We start from the raw sequence: 23,923 nt of genomic DNA on the forward strand, positions 1-23,923 counted from the left end.
CGCCAAAGAATTGATTCTTTTGAACTGTGGTGCTGGAGAAGACTCTTGAGAGTCCATTGAACAGCAAGGAGATCAAATCAATAAACCCTAAAGGAAATCAACCCTGAATATTCATTGGAAAGACTAATGCTGCAGCTGAAGCTCCAATGTGTTAGCCACCTTATGTAGAGGTGACTCATTGGAAAAGACCCTGATGCTGGGAAAGATCGAGGGCAAAAGGAGAAGAGAATGGCAGAGGATATGAATCTGAGCAAACTACAGGAGATAGTGAAGGACAGGGAAACCTGGCATGCTGCAGTCCATGGGGTCACCAAGAGTCAGACATGACTCAGCGACTGAACAACATGAGAGTTTATTTCTTCACATTTTATTCCATTAGTGTACTTCCCTATACAAGTCCCACATTGTTTTGATTACTGCAGCTTTCTATATGCAATGAAATCAGGAAGTGTGAGGTTTTGAGCTTTGTTTTTCAAGGTATTTTTGTCTCTCTGGGAATACTCAAAATTCCATATGAATTTTTGGATGGAATTTTCTCTTTCTGCCAAAAAAATGCTTCTACAATTTTGATAGGGGTTGCATTGACCTTGTGGATTACTTTGGGTAGTATTGACACTTAACAAAATTAGTTCTTACAGCCCATGAATATGAATGTCTTTCCATTTGTGTCTTATTACTTTCAGCATCCTTTTGTGGTTTCAGTGTACATTTCTTTGACCTCCTTCATTAAATTTACTCCCAGGTATTTTATTATTATATATGGCTTTGAAAATGGAATTGATTTCTTAATTTCCTTTTCAAATTGTTCATTATTAGCACATAGAAGTGCAAATAATTTTCTGCATGTTGATTTTGTATCCTGCAATCTTGTTAGACTCACTTATCAGTCCTAACACTATATTATATATTTTATTTATTTTAAATATTTACGTCTTCAAACATATTTTGCCTCTTCCTTTCCAATTTGTATCCCTTATATATATATATATATATTTTTTTTTTTCTTGCCAATTTCTCTGGTTAAAACTTCCAGTACAATGCTGAGTAGGAAATGGTGTAAGCAGTTGCTACTCTCTTGTTGCTCACTTTAGAGAAAAATATTTCACCATTGAGTATGGTGTTAGTGCTGGATTTTCCATATATGGCCTTTATTGTGTTGAGATAGTTTCCTTCTATTCCCAGTTTAGTGAGATGTTTTTGGGCTTTTTAAAATCATGGAATAGTGTTAATTAAAAAAATGTTTTTTTCTTCATGAACTGAAAAGATCATATGATTTTCTCCTTCATTCTATTAATGTAACAGGGAAGAGCAAATCTGACTACTTATTAGACCTGTTCCTTTTACTTTGTGTGAGAGTTGCTCAGTTGTGTCTTCCTCTTTGCAACCCCATGGACTATACGGTCCATGTAATTCTCCACTCCAGAATACTGGAGTGGGTAGCTTTTCCTTTCTCCAGGGGATCTTCCCAACCCAGGGATTGAACCCAGGTCTACCCTCATTGCAGGTGGATTCTTTACCAGCTTAGCCACAGGGAAGGCCTAGAATTCTAGAGTGGGTAGCTTATTCCTTCTCCAGCGGATCTTCCTGACTAAGGAATTGAACTGGGGTCTCCTGCGTTTTCTTTACCAACTGAGCCATCAGGGAAGCCCTGATACTTTACTTTTACCCCTGATACTTTCCTTTTACTTTAACCTTACTTTAATCTTTTTTTTAAAAAATTTATTTATTTTAATTCGAGGCTAATTACTTTACAATATTGTAGTGGTTTTTGCCATACATTTACTTTAATCTTTATACTCTGTTGCCTGTGCTAAGTTATGCTGACTCTGCACCTTTTCTAAAAGAATGTTGCCTATAGCTTGAAAATAGTTTGTCTTGTTGGAGGTTTACAGGAATATTGTGACCTGACTGTGGGCTGACCTACCTGGACAGCTGCAAGAACAAAGGAGCCTACACCAAGGAGTCTGCAACAACTAACTACATGTTCCCTCACCTTGCCTCTAAAAGTGCTTTGCTGAAAGCCTTAGAGAGTTCAGGCTTTTTAAGGCATGAGTTACCAGTTTCCTTGCATGGCCCTTCAATAAAACTTTCTCTGCTCCAAACTCTGACATTTTGGTATTGTTTGGCCTCACTCAACATTGGGAACACAGACTTGTATTCTGTAACATAAATGTGGTATATTACCTTGATTGATTTTAGTATGTTGAACTATTGTTATTTCTGGTAGCTTTGGGTTGTTATATCTTTCTAATGAATTGACCCGTTTAGTATTATATACTGTCCTTCTTTGCTTTTCATAACAGTTTTTATGTTAAAGTCTATTTTGTCTGACGTTAGTATAGCCACCCCTCCTCTCTTGGTTACTATTTGCATGGAACACATTTTCCCACATTTTTCAATCTATGCATGCCCTTGGATCTAAGTTGGGTCCCTTTCTGATAGCATACAATTAGATTCTGTTTTTCTTCTTTTTGTAAATCCATTTTGTCAATATATATCTTTCTATTGGGGAGTTTAATTCATTTACATGTAAAGTAATTGCTATTGGTGAAAAGCTTGCTATTTCAGTTTTATTGTTTTCCACGTCTTATGCCCTTAGAGAACCTCACTTTCTCCATTACTGCCTTCCTTTGTGTTCAGTTGGTTTTTTTTGTAGTGACACATTTTGATTCGTTTCTCATTGCCTCCTGTATATCGTCTATATTTTCTTTGTGGTTACCATGGCAATAACAAAAACATATTAAAGTTATAACAATCAATTTTAAATTGTTACCACCTTAACTTCAACTGCTTATGGAAACTACCCTTTACATCTCTGCCTCTCTTACTTTATGTTAGTGTTGTCACAGGCTACATCTTTATACAATGTAACCAATTGACATAGATTTCCAATTATTCTTTAGGCATTTCTCTTTTAAATAGTGTAGAAAATGAAAAGCTGAGTTTTAAACCTAATCACAGTAATACTGGTTTTTACATTTATCTACATATTTACCTTCGATGGAAAACTTTATTTTTTGTATGACTTTGAACTCCTTTCAAGAATTCTTTCACTTCAACTTGAAGGACCTCTATCTAGTATTTCTTGTAGGTCAGGTGTTATGCTAACAAGAAGCTGCTTATAAATATAATAACTTCCCTAAGAATTAACATCCCAATTTCTCAAGGTCTTTGCTTTTATATTTTATTCCTCTACCAGTATTTTCTTGCCTCCATTATCTGTGGCTCTGTAGTCTTTCTGTGGCTTTCATGAACTGTGCTCACTGTTTCACATGGTTTTTCCTAGCCTGGTATCTGAGATCCATTTAAAACAATACAGAGACCAATCCTTCCTGCAGCCCCCAGGAAGGTCACAACATTGCAAATTAACTCCACTCTGCTTTCTCTGGTTTGAAGAAGTAACTGGGGACTGGGCCACCGCTTCCCTCCATCCACACCATGCTAGGGAGGGAGTAGGTCAAGGATGAGTACAAACATCACAAATTTTTCTAGCTTTTTGAATGGGGCTTTTTCTTGGTTGGGCATTTGCTTCGATGTTACAGTTATCTGATTTCCAGAAACCTTATAAAGTCATTTTATTTACTCTCTAGTTGTTTTAAAAAATGCTCCTATGGGGGAATGAGGATTTTCATCTTCCTAGTCTATCATCTTACTTTAAGCTTTTATCTTCTTCACATTGGAAGAATAATTTCACTGGTACAGAATTTTAGATTGGCTATTTTCTCCTTTTAATGCTTTAAGTATTTTATTCTGTCTGTGCTTGCAAGATTTTGAAGAGAAGTTTGATGTAACTCTTACTCTTGCTTTGTTATAGGTATAGCAATTCTCCCTCTCTGGTTCCTTTCAAGAATTTGTCTTTGATCTTCTGAATTTTAAATATTATTTACATATGTGTAGGCTTTCCTGGTATTTATTTGGTATTCTATGAGCTTCCTGGGTCTGTGGGTTGGTGTCTATCATTAATTTTCAGAAATTCTTAGTCATTATTGCTTCAAATATTGCTTGTCTTCCTCCTTCCCTCCCTCCTTTTCTTTCTTCCTCCCTTCTTTTTCTTTCTTGTCTTTCTTCTTCTATATTCCCCCTACACCCACGTTATACCTTATATAACTGTTTCACAATTCTTGGTTATTCTGTTTTGTAATTTCCATTTTTAAAATCTCTTGGGATTTCAGTTTTGGAGGATTCTATTGATGTTTCTTCAAGTCACTGATTCTTTCCTTGGTTGTGTCCAATCTGTTGTGAGCCAGCCAAAGGCATTCTTCGTTTCTATTACATTATGCTTCATTTCCAACACTTATTTTTCATTTTTCCTCAGAGTTCCCATCTATCAACTTAAATTACCCATCTGTTCTTGCATGTTGTTCATTTCTTCTTTCTGTTGAAGAGCTTCATTTAAAAGTAGGTCCAACAAATTCTTTTAGTTTGCCTTCATCTGAGGATGTCTTTTTCCTATGCATTCCTGAAGGAGAGTTTCAATGAGTACAGCATTTCCAGTTGGCAATTTTTTTTCCTTTCAGGAGCTGAAAAAATATCAACTCTTTTCTGGCTTCCACAGCTTCATATAAAAAATTTCCTTTCACTTGAATTGGTAGCTCCTACAGATAATGTGTCATTTTGCTCTGGCTGTTATCAACATTTTTTGTCTTTAGTTTTTAGAAGTTTAATTATTATGTGTCCTGGCATGGATTTCTTTGGGTTTATTCTATTTAGGGTTTGCTCAGTTGAAATCCTTTGGTTTGCACTTTTCACCAAATTTGGGAAGTTTTCAGCCATTATTGCTTCATGTACTCTTTCAGCCCAATTCTCTTTCTACTTCCTTTCTCTGATTCCAAAGATATGAATGCTGGCTTAAAAAATGTTACACAGGCCCCTGAGGCTCTGCTTATTTATTTTTAAAGCCATTTTTAAATGTTTTTCAGAATGGGTAAATTATATTAACTTGTCCTTAAGTTCACTAACTTTATCCTCTGTTATATTAATTTTTTATATATTCATGTTTCCTTTTGCTTCAAAATAATTTCTTTGCCTTTTTAATAGTAGCTATGATGACAGTTTTAAAATCCTTTTCAGATAATCTGATTCATTTCAGTGTTGATGTCAGCTGTTTATCTTTTCTTATTCAAATTGTGATTTTCCTGGCTTGGTATTATGAGTGACTTTTTGTTGTATCCTGAACATTTCAGTTTAGTATGTTAGGAGACTCTGGGTCCTATTTAAATCTTTTTTAGAAGACAGTCACCTTAATTTTAGCATGCTGATTCTGGCCCACTTTTGTCAGCTGTGATTACAATGGAAGTTTAGGCTTCAGAGCCTTTGTAGTGCTTTTTTCTTCCTGACTTATCTGGTATAATGAGTGCTACCACTGCTTTCTGCTTGTGTTAGCTCAGAGGGTGGAAGGGCTTTCCCCAGGCCTGTTGCCCTGTGTCTCTCAGTAGGGAATGGAAATTTCAGGTCTTCAAGGACAAAGAGGCTTCCCTGGCTGGTCCTTTATTTTTACAGCGTTCTCCCTGCCTGTGGAAATGGAGCTTCCTGGGATAAGCACTTGTTGTGGCAAGGCATCTCTTATTGATACCTCCTGGCTACTACAGTGTCTCTCAGTGGGAAAGGCAGGGATGGAATGCCTTTCACCTAGTTTATTATTATTAGTGGGGGATAGGGTCTTAATCATTCCCTCTTGTTGATGCTGCCATGCTCACCTGTCAGAGGGACTCTTTTTCAGTCTGGGGGAGAAATGAGCCTCCCTGGGCTGCCCTTCTATTCTTGTTAGAGGTCAGGAAATAGCTAAGTCGGACTGCCTTCTTCTTTTGGGTTGTTGCTCCAGTCCTGGAGTCCCAAACAAGTTCTCTTACCACCTTTCAGAGTCTTCCTTTGGTTGGCTCTTGTGTTATTCACAGGGTTTAAAAGTTGTACTTAATTGGCAGGAGCAGTGATAAATGAGTCTACAACATCTTGTCTGTACCAGAAGTCCAATAAACAGGATTTTAGAGTACCAAATTCTGAAGAGAGACAAAATTTTAAGGCGGCCTTGGGTTCCAAATAGCCTACATACTCGCTTGGTGTCTTACACAGGATTTCAGTTATTTAAGCCACATGTAATACATTTAAAGCTCCTACCTCAAGGCCTGACACAATGAGTCATTCAATAGGTATTTAATATCTTTCCCTAGAAATCATCTAGTTCAAATCATTTGTTTTAAACACAAGACAACAGAGGCCTAGAGAAATGAAGAAGCCTTTCAAATGTGCTGTGACTCACATATACCCAAGTGACATTTTCCCCTTAAAGAATTGACATTGCCAATTCTTGATTATTTGGTTCCTTGCTTCTATGCAATAGCTTCTATGTGGTTCAATTTGACAGAATTTGCCAATTTATATATGAAAAACACCTCCAAATTTACAAAATGCTTTTGCAGTTACAACTTCCCTTGCTTTCCACGATCATAGTGTGAAACTCACAGGAAAGAGATTATTAGTATTTTGCAAATAAGAAAACATAGTAAGTTGAGGGGCTGAGACTTATCCAGAAGTGATTTCCCAACCAGGGCCTTCCATTGATACCTTTTCCCCTGTGAAACCAGATTTCTATGGGTGACAGGAGGCTGTGGAAATAGCTGATTTAAGGGGACTTGGCTTGCCATGTCTTCAGCTGCAACTAATGCAATAAGTTATCATGGGACTATACAGTGGATAAATTCCAAGTACAAAGTTATATTCCATGTCATACCCTGATTGAGAGATCAAATTACGCTTAGAGAATCTGTTGGTAAAAAATCCTGCCAGATAGATGAAATTATCCATTTGAACAGGTCACCTCAGGGAAGAGGGTATGTTATATCAGAAAAGAGGTTGAGGATTCCAATAGAGGGAAATAGAGTATATGTGAATGAACAAAATGTGTTGTCAGACAGTATGGTTTGTGAGTTAAGTGGGTGTCAGTCTTGCTCTCCCAGCTCATTAAAGCTAGCTAGACTCTGCACTCCATAGTGCTGTCCAGAGCCAGGCATCCTCTCTGATACTTGTCTTATTTTAACATCAACATTTAACCTACCTGCAGATTTTGTCTTTATAACGAGGTTCATCCATTAAGGCTAGGTCAGTGTACCTTTCTTTTTTGAAGGTATGCCACTTTCCTCTAATTTGTAACTATTACTTGGTAACCTCACACACATAAAAAATTGAAGCTTTTAAATTCTAGGTCAAAAAACTGTTATCAACAAAATATCTTCAAATTGGACACAAGTGCAAAATGGGGCCAGTGAACAACTTGACACTGGACTAAACAAATAACAGTGAATATTTTTACAGCATCACACACCCATACCCCACTGGTATGACAGGTTCAAGATAACACACAATAGGAAGTTTAAAATCAATCATATACACTGTTGTACCTTATAAAGTTCAGACTTGAGTTGCTGTGATAGTCATTCTATAAACCTGGGGCTAATGAAAAGTCAGGTTTTCAAAGAACCTACACAGCCTGGGTTCTGATTTATATATCAGTTGCATGACATTCATGCAGGTATATGGCTAATATTATCACACTACAGGTAACAGTGATCATATATTTGAATAGTACTTCTAAAGGTGCCTGATTGATACAGTGAAAAGGACAGTTGCTTCACCATCTCTTTGGTTTGTATGTCTGGCTTAACATGTCCTAAAGTCCTATGGCACTCAGCTGGACAAGATCAAAGTTAGAGTACATGTATGCGTGCTTCAGTCAAGTCCAACTCTTTGCAACCCTATGAACTGTATCCCGCCAGGCTCATCTGTCCACGGGATTCTCCAGGCAAGAATGCTGGAGTGGGTTGCTGTGCCCTCCTCCAGGGGATCTTCCTGACCCAAGGATTGAACCTGCATTTCCTGTGGCTCCTGCATTGCAGGAGGATTCTTTACCTTTGAGCCACCAGGGAAGCCCCATAGTTAGAGGTCTAGCATTAAAGCAGATTTTTATTCTTGGATAAATTCTCTTCATCTGAATGAATGCCCAAATAACCTGTTCAACCAGATGCTACTAAAGTTACAGTAAACATATACACATATACAAACTCTGAGTTACATTCTAAAAAGACTGAATTTGTTACCTTTTCCTAAGCCTGATACACTGTTAACTAGAATATAGGACATGCTCTATTCAATTAGGATACATGCTCTGCATTCTTATTGACATTTGCAAAATACGAAAACAACCCTGTCAGGAAATGTGAGGTGGAGACATAGAAAGACTTTATGTGAACTGGTATGGCCAACTGCATGTGAGGTGGGATCAGAGACGTGAGTCTTTGAACAGTGATCACCTAGTGACTTTGGTGTATATAGTCTCATATGACTCAGGGAGAGGGGTGTCAAATGGTGGTTTATCTACAAAGAGGCAAAGAAGGAACTCAGGACACATAAGCCTTGGAGACATATTGATGGGAGAGGATACCACCTACCATCCTTTAACCTTTAAAAGAAAAGAAAACCCAGGACCACATAACCTAGAAGTGAAAACTGTCAACACAGAAAATACACAGAGCATGCTAAAGGAAAAAAAAAAAATTCTACCAGTGTAAAATATAACCTTAAAAGAAAATAAGTTAGCCATAATGCTAACTGGAAAATAGGATCTAATTTGGACCTTACTGGAGCATATTCAATCTTAATTAATTGGCATTCTGGTCATCCTGGACTGCCATATGCTCCTTTTGATTAACTGGCCAGATGTATTTCTGTACCTTCTCTTTCCTCCTTCTTTTCTCTTACCTTCTCCACAACTGGTATTCTATAAGGGCTAGTGTACAGCTCTCTAAAGAGTCAGAGTACAAAGTCATGAAAATGGTTGAAAGGTAACAAAGCTTTGGAAGAGAAAGAGGCTTTTAGGTAACCCCCAAAGCTTTAGAAAATGCCAAGGACCAGGGCACCAGATTTAACATAGAAGCTGTTGGTTTCATGCAGGCCAACTTCTGAAATTTTCTTTTTTAGCCCCAGCAAGACACATGGGCCTAAATTAGATAGCTTTCAAAGAGTACTTGCCTTTTGTGAAGACAAGTCACGATCACAGAGCATGTAATACACTTCTACTTGCACTGACATCGAAAGGAGACATGGGCTGCTGTGATTGGTGATGAAATCAATACTTCCCATTTAAGGGGAAGGTGAAGACTTGACAGTCTCATAGCCAGGGAATCAGAGAAGACATGTTCTGTACGGCTTGAAAAATCCTTTTTTTTTTTTGCCTTGAAAAAGCTTCTACTGCTGCCATCAAATGCTGTGAAAACAGAACTTCCTCCAAAAGGGCAACAAACTAAGAGTCCTTTACTACCCCAAATCTTTTCCCTTACCCTTTTCCTGTTTGGTTTCATCTAATAATCGTCATCTTTTTACATTATATTAAAAAAGTAACCTCATAGGAAAAAAAAATTAAGGCTTAATTCATTTCTAATTTTTGTTTTGAAATGTCTATATAAAATGTCAGGTTTAGATTTGGCACTTAGAAGAAAGTAACCAGATTTGGTTATAATCATATCTGCCTGTATTATACATGGAATTCTGGGAAGGAGAGGCCTGAGGGTGGGGGAACGATTTGGTACAACAGACATCATTAAATCATTTACTTTGGAGATTGAGAGAGAAAATGAGAACAATCTTCCTAGGAAGAAACCAATCTCAAAATATAATATTCCCCTTTTCAGACAACTTTACCTTTTCCCACACATCTGTTTTTTTAAAAAGCCACTTTATAAAATGTTCTCATAGAAAGATTTCCCAGTGGTACATCAACACTTAATAGCATCAAGAAAAGGTGTTATGTGTTAATAAAAATCACTATGTAACAAAAATCTGATATAGTTATTAAACTTCTCTTTCTGCTAAATTCAGGCCAAGCTTAAATATTTACAAATTTTATTTGAAAACATCTCTTAAAAAGACTCTGATTCCTTCTTGTTGGAAGTGTTCAAGGAAAGATTTTACTTTCAGTGAAGTTTGAGGTGTGTCTCAGAAAAAATATGTTGATGCATGTTGACAGGCATGACAACTATCTTGGTAGTAATTGAACACAGTTTCTAGGGTGACTTTCCGAAAGATACCTGTGCCTAATACATGTACCATAAGCTTTCTAGTCTTGCCAAATTAGTGCTAAATAAATCTTCATGCTTTCTGTCATACAGCAAACCTCAGCCTTAAATTTTTTCTTTAAAAACTTGGACTATTAACTGTCACTTAGGTTTGTTATTTAGGATTGTTTTACTTATTACCATGAAGGATCCATTATTCTATAAACTAATAATTAATGAATTTTTTAAAAAGGTGTTCATGTAAAATCTGAGAATGGCCACACTCCCAGGCACAAAGACTGCCTCAGGCTTGGAAAAGATAGGCAGTGACCCCAGACCTGTGAAAACTGTATAGGAAACAGGCAGATGTCAGGTTCATGCATAAGACAGTGGCAGGTGGTTAAATGCCTTCCTATTTAAATGGGGCAGTCACACTAGAATGGAATTTTCTGCTCAGGGAATTGGAAGGGTAGGGCAGTAGCAGAGGGAGTCACATTTCTTTAACAGCATAGATGCTATATGAGGATATGAAATGAAAGCCATTAATAGATGATCTTTTCTAGTACACTCAGTAACTTTCCTTCAGAACTCTCCCCTCTATTGCTAGGCTCTTGACTACAGATAGCTACTGGGTTTTTACCAGTGCATAAATATTTGGATTCTACTGAACATTTTTCCTTCCTCAGATTTTCAAATTCAACTGTAAAACAGTAGGTGTTAGGTGTTCAGAGTAAATCTGGGATTTTTGCAAGGTTTTCCTTAGTTCCATGTATGTCATATACAAGTAATATAGGACATGTTAGGGAATAAACATAATAAACATCAAACAAATTGACTGGAAACACTGTGTTTTTCTTCACCACTTCTCAGTTTAGAATTGTATTGAAAAGAACTTGTCACTAATGATTAATTTTGTTTTGGATCTAAGAAATAAAGTTTGGTACTATGTACACTCTTGTACAGATCTGTAGAAATAAATATGAGACTTTAACTTTTATAGGATTTGCAAAAGTCATTTGCCTTTTTCTTTTCTCTAGAAAACTCTTAACACACTATTGGAAATATCATGCTAGTTAATGGACTATAAAATTCAGATTGAGATGTGGGAGAAAGTCTTTGTTACAAAGCAAAATCGAGAATAAACTCACTTGTGGCAGATGATTGGTATTGTCATTGTCTTTGACATCTTCCTTATTGTCATTGTCTTTGACATCCTCCTTCACAGAGCCAGAGTTAAATGGGGCTTCCAGATCAAAATGACTTGCACAAATCCCATTTTTTTTCAAGAAGTAACAAGTCAAATGACAACTGGCAACATCTGATGGTTTATGTTATATAAACCAAAGATACCTGGGCTTCCCTGGTGGCTCAGTTGGTAAAGAATCTGCCTGCAATGCAGGAGACCTGGGTTCGATCCCTGAGTTGGGAAGGTCCCCTGGAGGAGGGCATGGCAACCCACTCCAGTATTCTTGCCTGGAGAATCCTCATGGACAGAGGAGCCTGGCAGGCAGCAGTCCATGGGGTCACAACAGTCAGATACGACTGAGCAACTAAGCACATAAGTCAAAGATCAAAGAGTGGAAAAAGGGGGATCAGAGAAGATACAATAGCAAATCGCATTGATGTTTTAACATTATAGGAAGAAGGCAGCTATCAAGAAGAGGTAAGTAGAAAAGTGGTCCCTATTTATAAGTGGAAAAGACACATATGAACTAGTTCTTTAAAAACACAGAATTAAAACAGCTACCAAGAAGAGGTAAGTAGAAAAATGGCTCCTATTTACATATAAAAAAGACAACCAAAATGACTTAGAGTTCTTCTTCTAAATAGGACTATTTTCTGGTCCAAATTTTAGCTAGGGGTAAGAAATCAAGGAACTATGCTGCCTCTTCTCTGCTATTTCTAACACTTCGATTAAAAGGCCTACCTTTCTTATAGAGTAACTAATGAGGTGATCCTTTAGAGATGTCTGTATTTACAAATGGATGTGATAGTAACAGAGATGGCTCTTTCACTAAGAATCTCAGGTTTTTTTTTTTTTTTTAGCTTAAACCAGACACATGGTATACAAAATAGACATCCTGGGTGAAGATATGGATTCTACTGCCAAAGGAAATTCTGAAAATGCTGACAATATATTGCATGACCCAAACTATGCAAGGCTTATCCTACCCCAACATGTGGAAATGGGTAAACTATGACTGTATATCCAATAGGAAAGTGTACAGCAAGTGTATCAACCCCAAATCGCGGAAAGTTTAGTTTCCCCTTCCCCTGGAGTAGCTGGACATGCCTTAAGAACAGGCTTTTTTCAAAAGTCTATATTAGTACAAGGTGTTAAGCCTACCAGATTTTAAAAGTAGTGCCAATTATGTCTAAAAATCCACAAACTGATGTGATGTCTAGGGAAGTAAAACCACTGATCTTCATAAAAATGCCTAAGAAGAGGGACTTCCCTGTCAGTACAATGATTAAGATTCCATGATTCCACTGCAGAGGGAATGGGTTTGATCCATGCACAGAGAACTAAGATCCCACAGGCCATGTGGTATGGCCAAAAAAAAAAAAGACCTAAGAAGAGTCCTGTTTTAGGAAAACTTAGGTGGGCACATATGCCATGTATAAGCCAGGGTCTAAAGCACTAAGATTTTCAGTTGTCTCCTGAACTGATGTTGAAAATGCTATTGATCAAAATTATTAATTCAGACCCCACTGCTTTTGAATTGATCATTTTAGAATGTAGTGGATTCAAGTTTATTGATGGGCTATCTATAAAAAGGGAGTTGGCTATAAGACCTAGCTAGGGAGCGAATTGGGAAAATTTTCCTTATATGTTCTAAACCACCAAGTACCAATGTACTATTTTGATTTATTTCTCAGGCAAATGTTGGGGGTCTCTACTGGCAATAGCGTGAGTTTACATTGTATGACTATATATACCTTTAAGTAAAATTTTCTTTCAAGTCATTCTGCAATTCAGTTACCTTTGCACACCATCCCTTCAACAGGATCTTAATTCTTCACTGTGACAGTATTTCTACTTGTTCTCCTGCTAGAATAGTAAGGGTGGAAAAGTAAGGGAGACTGACCTTTAAGGGAAATGGAATAATGGAACCAATCTAATATCTCAGCTGAAAAGCAAGATATTATATTTTTAAAGTTAAATCCCATTCTAGAACTATAACATATTCTTTGTCTTGCCTATATTCTAGGCTGCTTGACATGCATATGTTGTTTGTTCTTGTTGTTTAGTTGCTAAGTCATGTCTGACTCTTGCGACCCTATGTTCTGGAGCCCATCAGGTTCCTTTGTTCACGGGATTTCTTAGGCAAGAATACTGGAGTGGGTTGCCACTTCCTTCTCCAGAGGATCTTCTCAATCCAGGGATTGAACCCACATCTCCTGCATTGGTAGGTGGGTTCATTACCACTGAGCCACCAGGGAATTCCTGACGTGCATATACTGATTGCTTAACTAGTTAAGGCCCTAAATCCCCTTCTAGAATCTTAAGCCTCAGCCATTTAATCCAGTTAGAAAAGCAGCACAGTCTTTTTTGAGACAAGCATCATTGTGGGTGTTGTAGGTGTAACTAACATGAATAGCTCACTGTTGCTTAGAGAAGCCTGTCTTGTTGCTGGCCTTAGAGAGCCCTATGTCTTCAGAGATGCCCATGTTCCCAGAGAAGCTCATGGTCTCAGAGATGCTGGTGTCTTCATAGAAGCCCATAGCCTCAGTGGTGACCATGTTGTCAGAGATGCCCAAGACCCCAGAGATGCCTGTGTCTCCAGAGAAGCCCACATCCCTAGAAATGTTTATGGCCCTAAGGTTGCCCATGATCCCATAATAGTCATGGTGGAGGTCTGCACACTGACTTTTTACTTGACCCATCTGAACTAGAGGGCCTCCTTCTCTAGAAAGAGTGCCATTCTCCATCAAGGTATTCAGGTCTCCATCGATACCCATAAAGCAGACATAATTTGTCAAAGGAGTTCCTAGTGCTGAGATAATAAATGCCCTAATTGAGAACATGTACAGACATCTTCTGGTGGCTCATCATGGGCTTTCAGTTCTGTCATGGGAGCAAGGAATGGTTGAAAAGAATTAGAAACTGGAGTAAAACTAGGCAAATATCACACTGACGTATAGGGATCTTGTCAGCTGTCACTTATATGGTAGCCAATGACTTTTTGCCCCCTCCTCATCTTCAAACATCTTTTATTCATCACTTAACACAGTGCTTTAAAAGCCCTACCACTAAATATCCTCAAAGGTCTTGTATCTATAAAAGTTCCTTTTTCTGATAAATGTAATTTTATTATTGAGAACAGGGAGGCAAGGGAAAGGATCACTAACATTTATTGATTACTTCCATGTGCCAACCACTATAGTATTTCATTTTATGCTAAAGTCCTATTAGTTAAGTATTAGCTATATTTTACAGATGAGGAAACTGAGGTTCAGAGAATTTAAGTAAGTTCACCCAAATTCACACATTTAAGAAGTGGCAGAGCTGGGATCTGACCCCGCCTCTCCTTAATGCCAAAGTCTATGACCTGTCTACTACTTCATGCTGTCTCCAATGGATATTTTCATCTTCAGGGATAACACAATGTTTCACTGATATTTTACAACAGTGATTCTTAGCTTTCTCAGGAGGTCACAGACACCTTTGAAAATCTGGAGAAAAGGATGAAACTTCTCAGAAAATCACATGCAGGCACAAGTGAGTGAATGAGATGGCATACAAACAGTTTTTAGGGATAATTTCAGGGGTTTCACAGATCCCTTAAAGGTCATCTGTGGACATCTATGGGTTTATGGACTCCAGTTAAGAGCTCCTGCCTTAGGGATAAGCATACCATTCTTATTTTCCTGGAAGTCACAAAATCATACACACACACACACACACACACACACACACACACACACGCATACAGTGATAACACTTGGAGAAAGAAACTGACTATATAGGTGGCTGGGAGAGTTTTTTCAACATTTCATTTTGTATATTTTTGTATTGTGCATATTATAACTTTATACTTGTACTGCCTTTTAAAAAACATCAACAGGGTATCTGTATATAATATGGGCTGCTTTTTTTTCTCTGTATTAAAAAAGGAATGTTAATAATAGTTATTGTCTTTTTTGCTTTTTCTTCTTTTTAAATTGGAGGATAATTTCTTTAAAATATTGTATTGGTTATTTTAAAAGGAAGCCTTACTTACTTTTTAACTTTAGAATCAGAGAGTGATATGATTCTGTCTGTTAACAGAATGAATCTGATTCTCTTAGGAATTAGACAGGAATAAGTAAAAGGGCTAGGTTTATAATAGAGGACCTGCTCTGGAGACCCTGTGGAGGAGGTTGCTAATAGGTAAAAGAGGCGGCAGGAGAAAGGTTCCTTACTTCTCAGTTCTGCCTATGGCTTCTTTCCTGGGGCTGCTTGTTTCCTTTGTTTCCTGATTTTAAGTCATACTTCAGTTTTCTTCCTTCCACTCCCTTTTCTTCATCTTTTTTTTTGAATGGAACTAAGTAACTGACTGTTGCTTTTCAAGAGGACATTCAAAAGTTTAGGATCTGATGCAACCACAATACATTTATTTTAAAAATAAAAGGATATTTGTTTACTTAGAGGGAGCAGCAGAAATGCTATGCCTTATCTGGTGGAAAGGAGGTTCACGCCCAGTTCCTAAGCAGCACACCCCTTCTAAGAATTCTTTTCTAAGAAGTATCCCTCCCCTTTACTTCAAACATACCCTAGGGACCTCTGGATTCCAGAAGTAGCTCAGCATTTTCCATTTTTTTTAAAAGAAATCCCTGTAGACTTATTCAACTCTAATTAAAAACAAGTGTGTGACTTTGGTTTTGCTGGTATCATAAAGGAAATCAACACATAATCATATTCTAAAGCAAAAGAACCATTCAATGAACAGTTTATCATCTGCATGGGAAGGAAATCAGATTTTTTAAGAGGTTTTCCTTGTTGGAAATAGCAATGTCATTGTTCTCCTTAGTACACCCAAGAAGTTATACTTATTTTCTTTATGGATAACAAATACCTCCATTATTTCCATGAAATTCTCTCTTGTTCCTCCTCCTAATTCCATCCAGATCCAAAAAGGGAACAAACTGGCTTAACTAGCTGACTGTGATATTTACTACTTAATATGGGAGGTTAAAAAAAAAAAAAAAGAAGAAGAAGAGCTGTGCATCAGAGCTTTATAGACACAGGATGCTTGGAAAGCAGAGAGGATAACAAGCCAGGCAGGTTGCTTCTCACAAATACCAAATCAATTCCAAGTGAGTTAGGACTACTCAGAAGGTGTAAGAGATTCTCTTTTTGAGATTCAACTTTTCACCTTTTCTAGTTTGTGCACATCTGCCTCCAGCATTGATCTCTGCTTCTTAATTTCCAGGAGGCTCTCTAGCATACTCTGCTTGGGCTGCAACCCTTTGTCAAAGCGGTTATACATCCCACACCAGAACCTTGAATAAACAAAAAGAAAAAAAAAAGTGGGTTAGTTTACCTAAAGAAATAGATTATTTATGTTTTGTTCATGTCAAGAAAATATCAGCTTGCTAGGTAGGCAGATCTCAAAAGTAAGGTAACTATGATAACATTAAAAACACAGGACATGCTCATAATTTAAAAGTAAAGTTCTTAGCAGAAAGATCTCTGCTGAAGACAAGCTGCCTAAAGTTGTACTGAGCTCATAGCCACCTCTAACACACACCCCTTGACATACCCTGCCTACCCCAAAGAATAAGACCCAGCTCCAGCCACTAGTGGGCAGGCACAAACCCCAGGATCAACCTCATCCACCAAAGAGCAGACACTAGAAGAAAGAAGGGCTATAGTCCTGCAAGCATACAGAAAGGAAACCACAAACAAAGAAAATCAGGCAAAATGAGATGGCAGATAAGTATGTTCCAGATGAAGGAACAAGATAAAACTGCAGAAAAACATCTAAGTCAGGTGGAGGTAGACGATCTACCTAAAAGAATTCAGAGTAATGATAGTAAAAGTGTTTCAAAATCTTGGAAAAGGAATGGAGGTAGACTGAGAAGATATAAGAAATATTTAAGAAAGAGCTATAAGATTTAAAGAACAAACAGAGATAAATAATACAATTACTGGGATGAAAAAAATACACTAGAAGGAATCAGTGGCAGAAGAAATGAGGCATAAGAACTAATGAATGAGCTAGAAAACAGAGTGGGGGAAATCACTGCCATGAAACAGAATAAAGAAAAAAGAATGAAAACAAATGACAACAGTCTCAGAGACCTCTGGGACAATGTTAAAAGCACCAATATTTTCATTATAGGAGTCCTAGAAGGAGAAGAAAGAGAAAGAGTCTTAGAAAATATTTGAATAGATAATAGCCAAAAACTTCTCTACTATGAGAAAAGAAACACTCACTCAAGTCCAGGAAGTATAGAGTACCATACAGGATAAACACAAGGAAGAACATGCTGAGACACATATTAATCAAACTGACAGAAATTAAAAACAAACAAACAAAAATATTGAAAGCAACAAGGGAAAAGCAACAGACAACATAAATATATACAGCTGATTTTTCAGTAGAAACTGCAGGCCAGAAGCTTGTGGTATGATATATATAAAGTGATGAAAGGGAAAAACTTCCAACCAAGAATATTCTACCTGGCAAGGCTATTATTCAGATTTGACAGAGAAATCAAAACCTTTGCAGGCAATCAAAGCTAAGAGAATTCAGCATCACCAAAAAAACCTTACAACAGATGCTAAAGGAACTTCTCTAGGAAGAAATGAAAAGTCCACAACTAAGACAATAAAATTTCAAATGTGAAGGCTCAGTGGTAAAGGCAAACATGAATCTGGTAAAGTTGTAGGATACAAAATTAATACACAGAATCTCTTCCATTCATATACACCAACAATGAAAGATCAGAAAGAGAAATTAAGGAAACAATTACATTTAACATCACATCAAAAAGAATGAAATACCAGGGAAAATCTACTTACAGAAAAGAATCTGTACTCTGAAAACTATAAGACAACGATGAAAGAAATTGAAGATGACACAGACAGATGGATAGATATGTCATGTTCTTGGACTGGAGGAATCAAAACTGTGAAAATGACTATACTAGCCAAGGCAATATACAGATTAAAAACAATCCCTATCAAATTACCAATGTCATTTTTCAGAGAACTACAACAAATTTTTAAATTTGTATGTAAACATAAAAGATCCCAAATAGCCAAAGCAATCTTGAAATAAACAGAGCTGGAGGAATCAGGCTCCCTGACTTCAGACTATACTATGAAGCTACAGTAATCAAGACAGTATGGATCATACTGGCACAAAAACAGAAATATTGATCAGTGGGACAGGATAGAAAGCCCAGAGATAAATCCACACACCTATGGTCAACATATCTTTGACAAAGGAAGCAAGAATATACAATGGAGAAAAGACAGCCTCTTCAAAGAATGGTGCTGTGAAAATTGGACAGCTACATTTAAAAGAATGGAATGAGAACATTATCTAACACCACACACAAAAATTAAACTCAAAGTGGATCAAAGACCTAAGTTTAAGGCCAGACACTATAAAATTAGAGAAAAACATAGGTAGAACACTCTGACATGAGATTAGCTCAAGACGGTGGAATAGAAGGAGATGAGCTCACACCTTTTTATGAGAACACCAAAATCACAACTAATTGCTAAACAACCAGCAACAACAACAACAAACAAATAAACAAACAAACATTACAACCTATCAAAAAAAAAAAAAAAGATATCCTACGTCCGAAGATAAAGAAGTCAAGGAGATGGTAGGAGGGGTGCAATCACAATAAAATCAAATCCCATTCCTGCTGGGTGGGCAACCCACAAATTGCTAAACAATTATAGTACAGAAGTTCTTTCACAGGAGTGAAATTTCTGAGCCCAACATCAGACTTCCCAGTCTGATGGTCTGGCACTGGGAGAATCCCCCAGAAGATCTAACTCTGAGGGCCACTGGGATTTGATCAAGGAATTCCACAGGACTGGCGGAAACAAACTCCACTCTTGGAGGGTGCACAAGTGTTCTTGCGTGTACCAGGACACAGGAGAAAAAAGGTAGTGACCATATAAGTGACTGGGACAGACCTACCTGCTAATATTAGAAGATCTCCTGCGGAGGCAGGGGTGGCTGTGGCTCACTCTGGGGACAAAGACACTGGCAGCAGCAGTTCTGGGTAGAACTCATTGGCATGAGCCCTCCTGGACATTAGCTTCACCAAACAGCCTGTAGGCTACAGTGCTAGAATGCCTCAGGCCAAACAACCAACAGGGCAAGAACACAGGCCCACCCATCAGCAGAGAAGTAGCTTAAAGTCTTCCTGAGAACAGCCCTGTAAATCAGAGATAAAAGACCCAGCTCTCCACACCACTGGGCAGGAACCAGAATATCAAAGCAGTATTTTTTTATTTACCTCCTAGAGTGATGAAGATGAAAACAAAAATTTTAAATATGGGACTAATTAAACTTTGTACTAATTAAAGCCTTTGTACAGCAAAGGAAACCATAAACAAAATGAAAAAGCAACATACAAAATGGGAAGAAATATTTGTGACTGACAAGGGATTAATCTCCAAAATATACAAAGAGCTCATGAAGTTCTATGTCACAAAAACAAACAACCCAATTAAAAAATGAACAGAAGATCTAAATAGACATTTTTTCAAAGAAGACATACACATAGCCAAAAAGTACGTGAAAAAATGCTCAACATCACTAATTATCAGAGAAACGCCAATCAAAACTACAGTGAAGTATCTCCTCACACTGGTCAGAATGGCCATCATTAAAAAGTCTACAAACAACTAATGATAGAGAGAGTGGGAAGAAAGGGTACCCTCCTACAGTGTTGATGAAATGTACTGATAAATTGGAACCACCAGTATGGAGGCCAGTATGGAGGTTCATGAAAAAATTAAATACAGATGTACCATATGATTCAGCAATCCTACTCCATACACACAGACACACACAGACACACACAGACACACACACACACACACACACACATATATATCCAGAGAAAAACACAATTCGAAAAGATACATGCACAGCAATGTTCATTGCAGCACTATTTACAAAAGTCAAGACATGGAAGCAACCATTGACAGAAGAATGGATAAAGACGTGGTACATATATACAATGGGATATTACTCAGCCATAAAAAGAAAAAATGATGCTACTAGCAACAACATGGCATGGACCTAAAGATTACCATATTAAGTGAAGTCAGACAAAGACAAATATCATATGAAATCACTCAGGGGCTTCCCAGGTGCCTCAGAAAGTAAAGAAACTGCCTGCAATGCAGGAACCCCAGGTTCAATCCCTGGGTTGGGAAGATCCCCTGGATAAGGAAATGGCAACGCACTCCAGTGTTGCTGGGCTGCAGAACCCTGGCATTGGGCTACAGCCTATGGGGTTGGCAAAGAGTTGGACACAACTGGGCAACTAAAATGAACTCACAGATCTCACAGATTTCAAAAACAAACCAATGGTTACCAATGGGGAATCATGTAAGGGGAGGGATAAATTACGATCCTGGGATTAACATACATACACAACTATATATAAAATAGATAACCAACAACAACCTACTGTGCAGCACAGGAAACTCTACTCAATATTCTATAATAACCTATATGAGGGAAGAATCTGAAAAAGAAAAAATTATATGAGTATGCATAACTGAACCACTATGCTGTATACTTGAAACCAATACAAAACTGTAAACCAACTATACTCCAATTAAAAAAAAGGACCTGAATAGACAATTTTTCCAAATAAGAGATACATATGGACAATAAGCATACAAAGATATCATCGCTAATCATTAGGGTATCACATGCTATCAGGGTAATATTCAAAATCCTTCAAGCTAGGCTTCAGCAGTACATGAACAAAGAACTTTCAGATGTACAAGTTGGATTTAGAAAAGGAAAAGGAACCAGAAATCAAATTGCCAACGTCCACTGGATCAAAGAAAAAGCAAGGGAATTCCAGAAAAACATCTACTTCTGCTTCATTGACTAAGTGAAAGCCTTTGACTGCATGGATCACAACAAACTGTGGAAAACTCTTAAAGAGACAGGAATACCAGATCACCTTACCTGTCTCCTGAGAAATCTGTATACAGGTCAAGAAGTAACAGTTAGAACTGGACATGGAACTACAGACTGGTTCAAAATCGGGAAAGGAACACGTCAAGGCTATATATTATCACCCTGCTTATTTAACTTATATGCAGAGTACAACATGTGAAATGCTGGTTTGTATGAAATACAAGCTGAAATCAAGATGTCTGGGAGAAATATCAACAACCTCAGATATGCAGATGATACCACTCTAACAGCAGAAAGTGAAGAGGAACTGAAGAGACTCTTGGTGAGGGTGAAAGAAGAGAGTGAGAAAGCTGGCTTAAAACTCAACACTCAAAAAACTAAGATCATGTCATCCAGTCCCATCACTTTGTGGCAAATAGATGGGGAAACAATGGAAACAGTGGCAGACTTTATTTTCTTGGGCTCCAAAATCATTGCAGATGGTGACTGCAGCGACGAAATTAAAAGACATTTGCTCCTTGGAAGGAAAGCTATGACAAACCTAGACAGTGTATTAAAAAGCAGAGACATCACTGCTGACAAAGGTCCCTAGAGTCAAAGCTATGGTTTTTCCAGTAGTCATGTATGTTTGTGAGAGTTGGACCATAGAGAAAGCTGAGTGCCAAAAAATTGATGCTTTTGAACTGTGGTGTTGGAGAAAACTCTTGAGAGTCCCTTGGACTGCAAGGAGATCAAATCAGTCAATCCTAAATGAAATCAACCCTGAATATTCAGTGGAAGGACTGATGCTGAAGTTGAAACTCTAATACTTTGGCCACCTGATGCAAAGAGCTGACTCATTGGAAAAGACCCTGACACTGGGAAAGACTGAGGGCAGGAGGAAAAGGGGGCAACCAGATAAAATGGTTGGATGGCATCACCGACTCAATGGACTTGAGTTTGAGGAAAGTTCAGGAAATAGTGAAAGACAGGGAAGCCTGGCATGGTGCAGCCCATGGAGTTGCAAAGAGTTGGACATGACTTAGTGACTGAACCACACCAACTCATTAGGTAAATGGAAACTAAAACCATGACATATCATCTCATACCCATTAGAATGGCTAGAGTTTCAAAACAAGCAAACGAAGAAACAATTGGCAAAAATGTGGAGAAATTGGAATTGTTTGTGTCATGGTACAGCTTCTATGGAAAACACAATGGTTATTCCTCAAAATAATTAAAAACAGATTTACCATATGATCCATTAATTCTACTTTTCAATATATATTCAAAATAATTTGAAAATAGGGCCTCAAAAATACTTTTATGCCAATGTTCATAGCAGGATTAATTTCAAAAACCAGAAGGTAGAAGTTATACAGTTGTTTATATACAGGTGAATGGATAAACAAAATGTGATATGCAATCAATGAAATATTACTCAGCCTTGCAAGAGAATGAAAATTCTGACAGAAGTTTCACATGGATGTACCTTGAGGACATCATACTAAGTGAAATAAACCAGGCATGAAAGAACATATAATATATGGTTCCACTCATATGAAATATCTGGAGTGTTCAGATTCATAGAAAGTAGAATGGTAGATGTCAGGGGATGGAGTGAGGGAAATAGAAAACTTAATGGGTGCAGATTCAGTTTCCTAACATGAAAAATTTCTGGAGACTGAACAATTCAGATATACTTACCATTACTAAAGTGTACACTTAAAAATGATCATTGTGCTAAGTCATTTTAGTTGTGTGTGACTCTGTGTGACCCCATGGTCGGTAGACCACCAGGCTCCTCTGTCCATGGGATTCTTCAGGCATCAATACTGGAGTGAGTTGCCATTTCCTTCTCCAGGGTATCTTCCTGACATAGGGATCAAACTTGCACCTCTAATGTCGCCTGCACTGGCAGCTGGCTTCTTTACAACTAGTGCTACCTGGGAAGCCCCTAAAAATGGTTAAGATCGTAAACTTTGTGCTATGTGTATTTTACCATAATTTTAAAAAGGAATAGTAAAGAGTAATCCCCCAAAAGCTGTATCCAGTTTTCTCAATGGATAACTGTAGTATAATATCACAACTAGGCAAATATGATATACTCAAGATAACAATTCCTTTATAAGGAATATTTCTACTGTACTTTTATAGCCACACACAGCTCTGTACCTTCTATCCCTCAACCCTGTCCTTAACCCTTGGTAATTATCATCTTGAATCTGTTACTTTCCCTGCATAATTGTAACAAATTTGATTTAGGTCATACCAGAATGGTCTAGTGCTTTTCCCTACTTTCTTCAATTTAAGTCTGAATTTGGCAGTAAGGAGTTCATGATCTGAGCCACAGTCAGCTCCCGGTCTTGTTTTTGCTGACTGTATAGAGCTTCTCCATCTTCAGCTGCAAAGAATATATCAATCTGATTTAGGTATTGACTATCTGATGATGTCCATGTGTAGAGTCATTTCTTGTGTTGTTGGAAGAGTGTGTTTGCTATGACCAGTGTGTTCTCTTCACAAAATTCTGTTAGCCTTTGCCCTGCTTCATTTTTTACTGTAAGGCCACACTTGCCTGTTACTCCAGGTATCTCTTGACTTCCTACTTTTGCATTCCAGTCCACTATGATGAAAAGGACCTTTTTTTGGTGTTAGTTCTAGAAGATCTCATAGGTCATCATAGAACTATTGAACTTCAGATTATTTGGCATTACTGGTTGGGAAATAGACTCAGATTTCTATGATACTGATTGGTTTGCCTTGGAAAGAACAGAGATC

At 37.7% G+C, this 23,923-nt stretch overlaps 1 protein-coding gene across 2 annotated transcripts in view; it reads right to left on the reverse strand.

The window, feature by feature from the left end:
- MTMR8 (myotubularin related protein 8) overlaps positions 1-23,923 on the reverse strand; it is a 248,952-nt gene that overhangs the window by 20,404 nt on the left and 204,625 nt on the right. For both annotated transcript variants that reach the window (XM_070461838.1, XM_070461836.1), the window contains one exon: positions 16,403-16,529. In XM_070461838.1, coding sequence (XP_070317939.1) covers positions 16,403-16,529 — 127 coding nt within the window. The remainder of the gene's footprint in view (positions 1-16,402; positions 16,530-23,923) is intronic.

This window comes from Odocoileus virginianus, chromosome X, assembly GCF_023699985.2.
Source record: "Odocoileus virginianus isolate 20LAN1187 ecotype Illinois chromosome X, Ovbor_1.2, whole genome shotgun sequence".
NCBI classification, from domain to species: domain Eukaryota; kingdom Metazoa; phylum Chordata; class Mammalia; order Artiodactyla; family Cervidae; genus Odocoileus; species Odocoileus virginianus.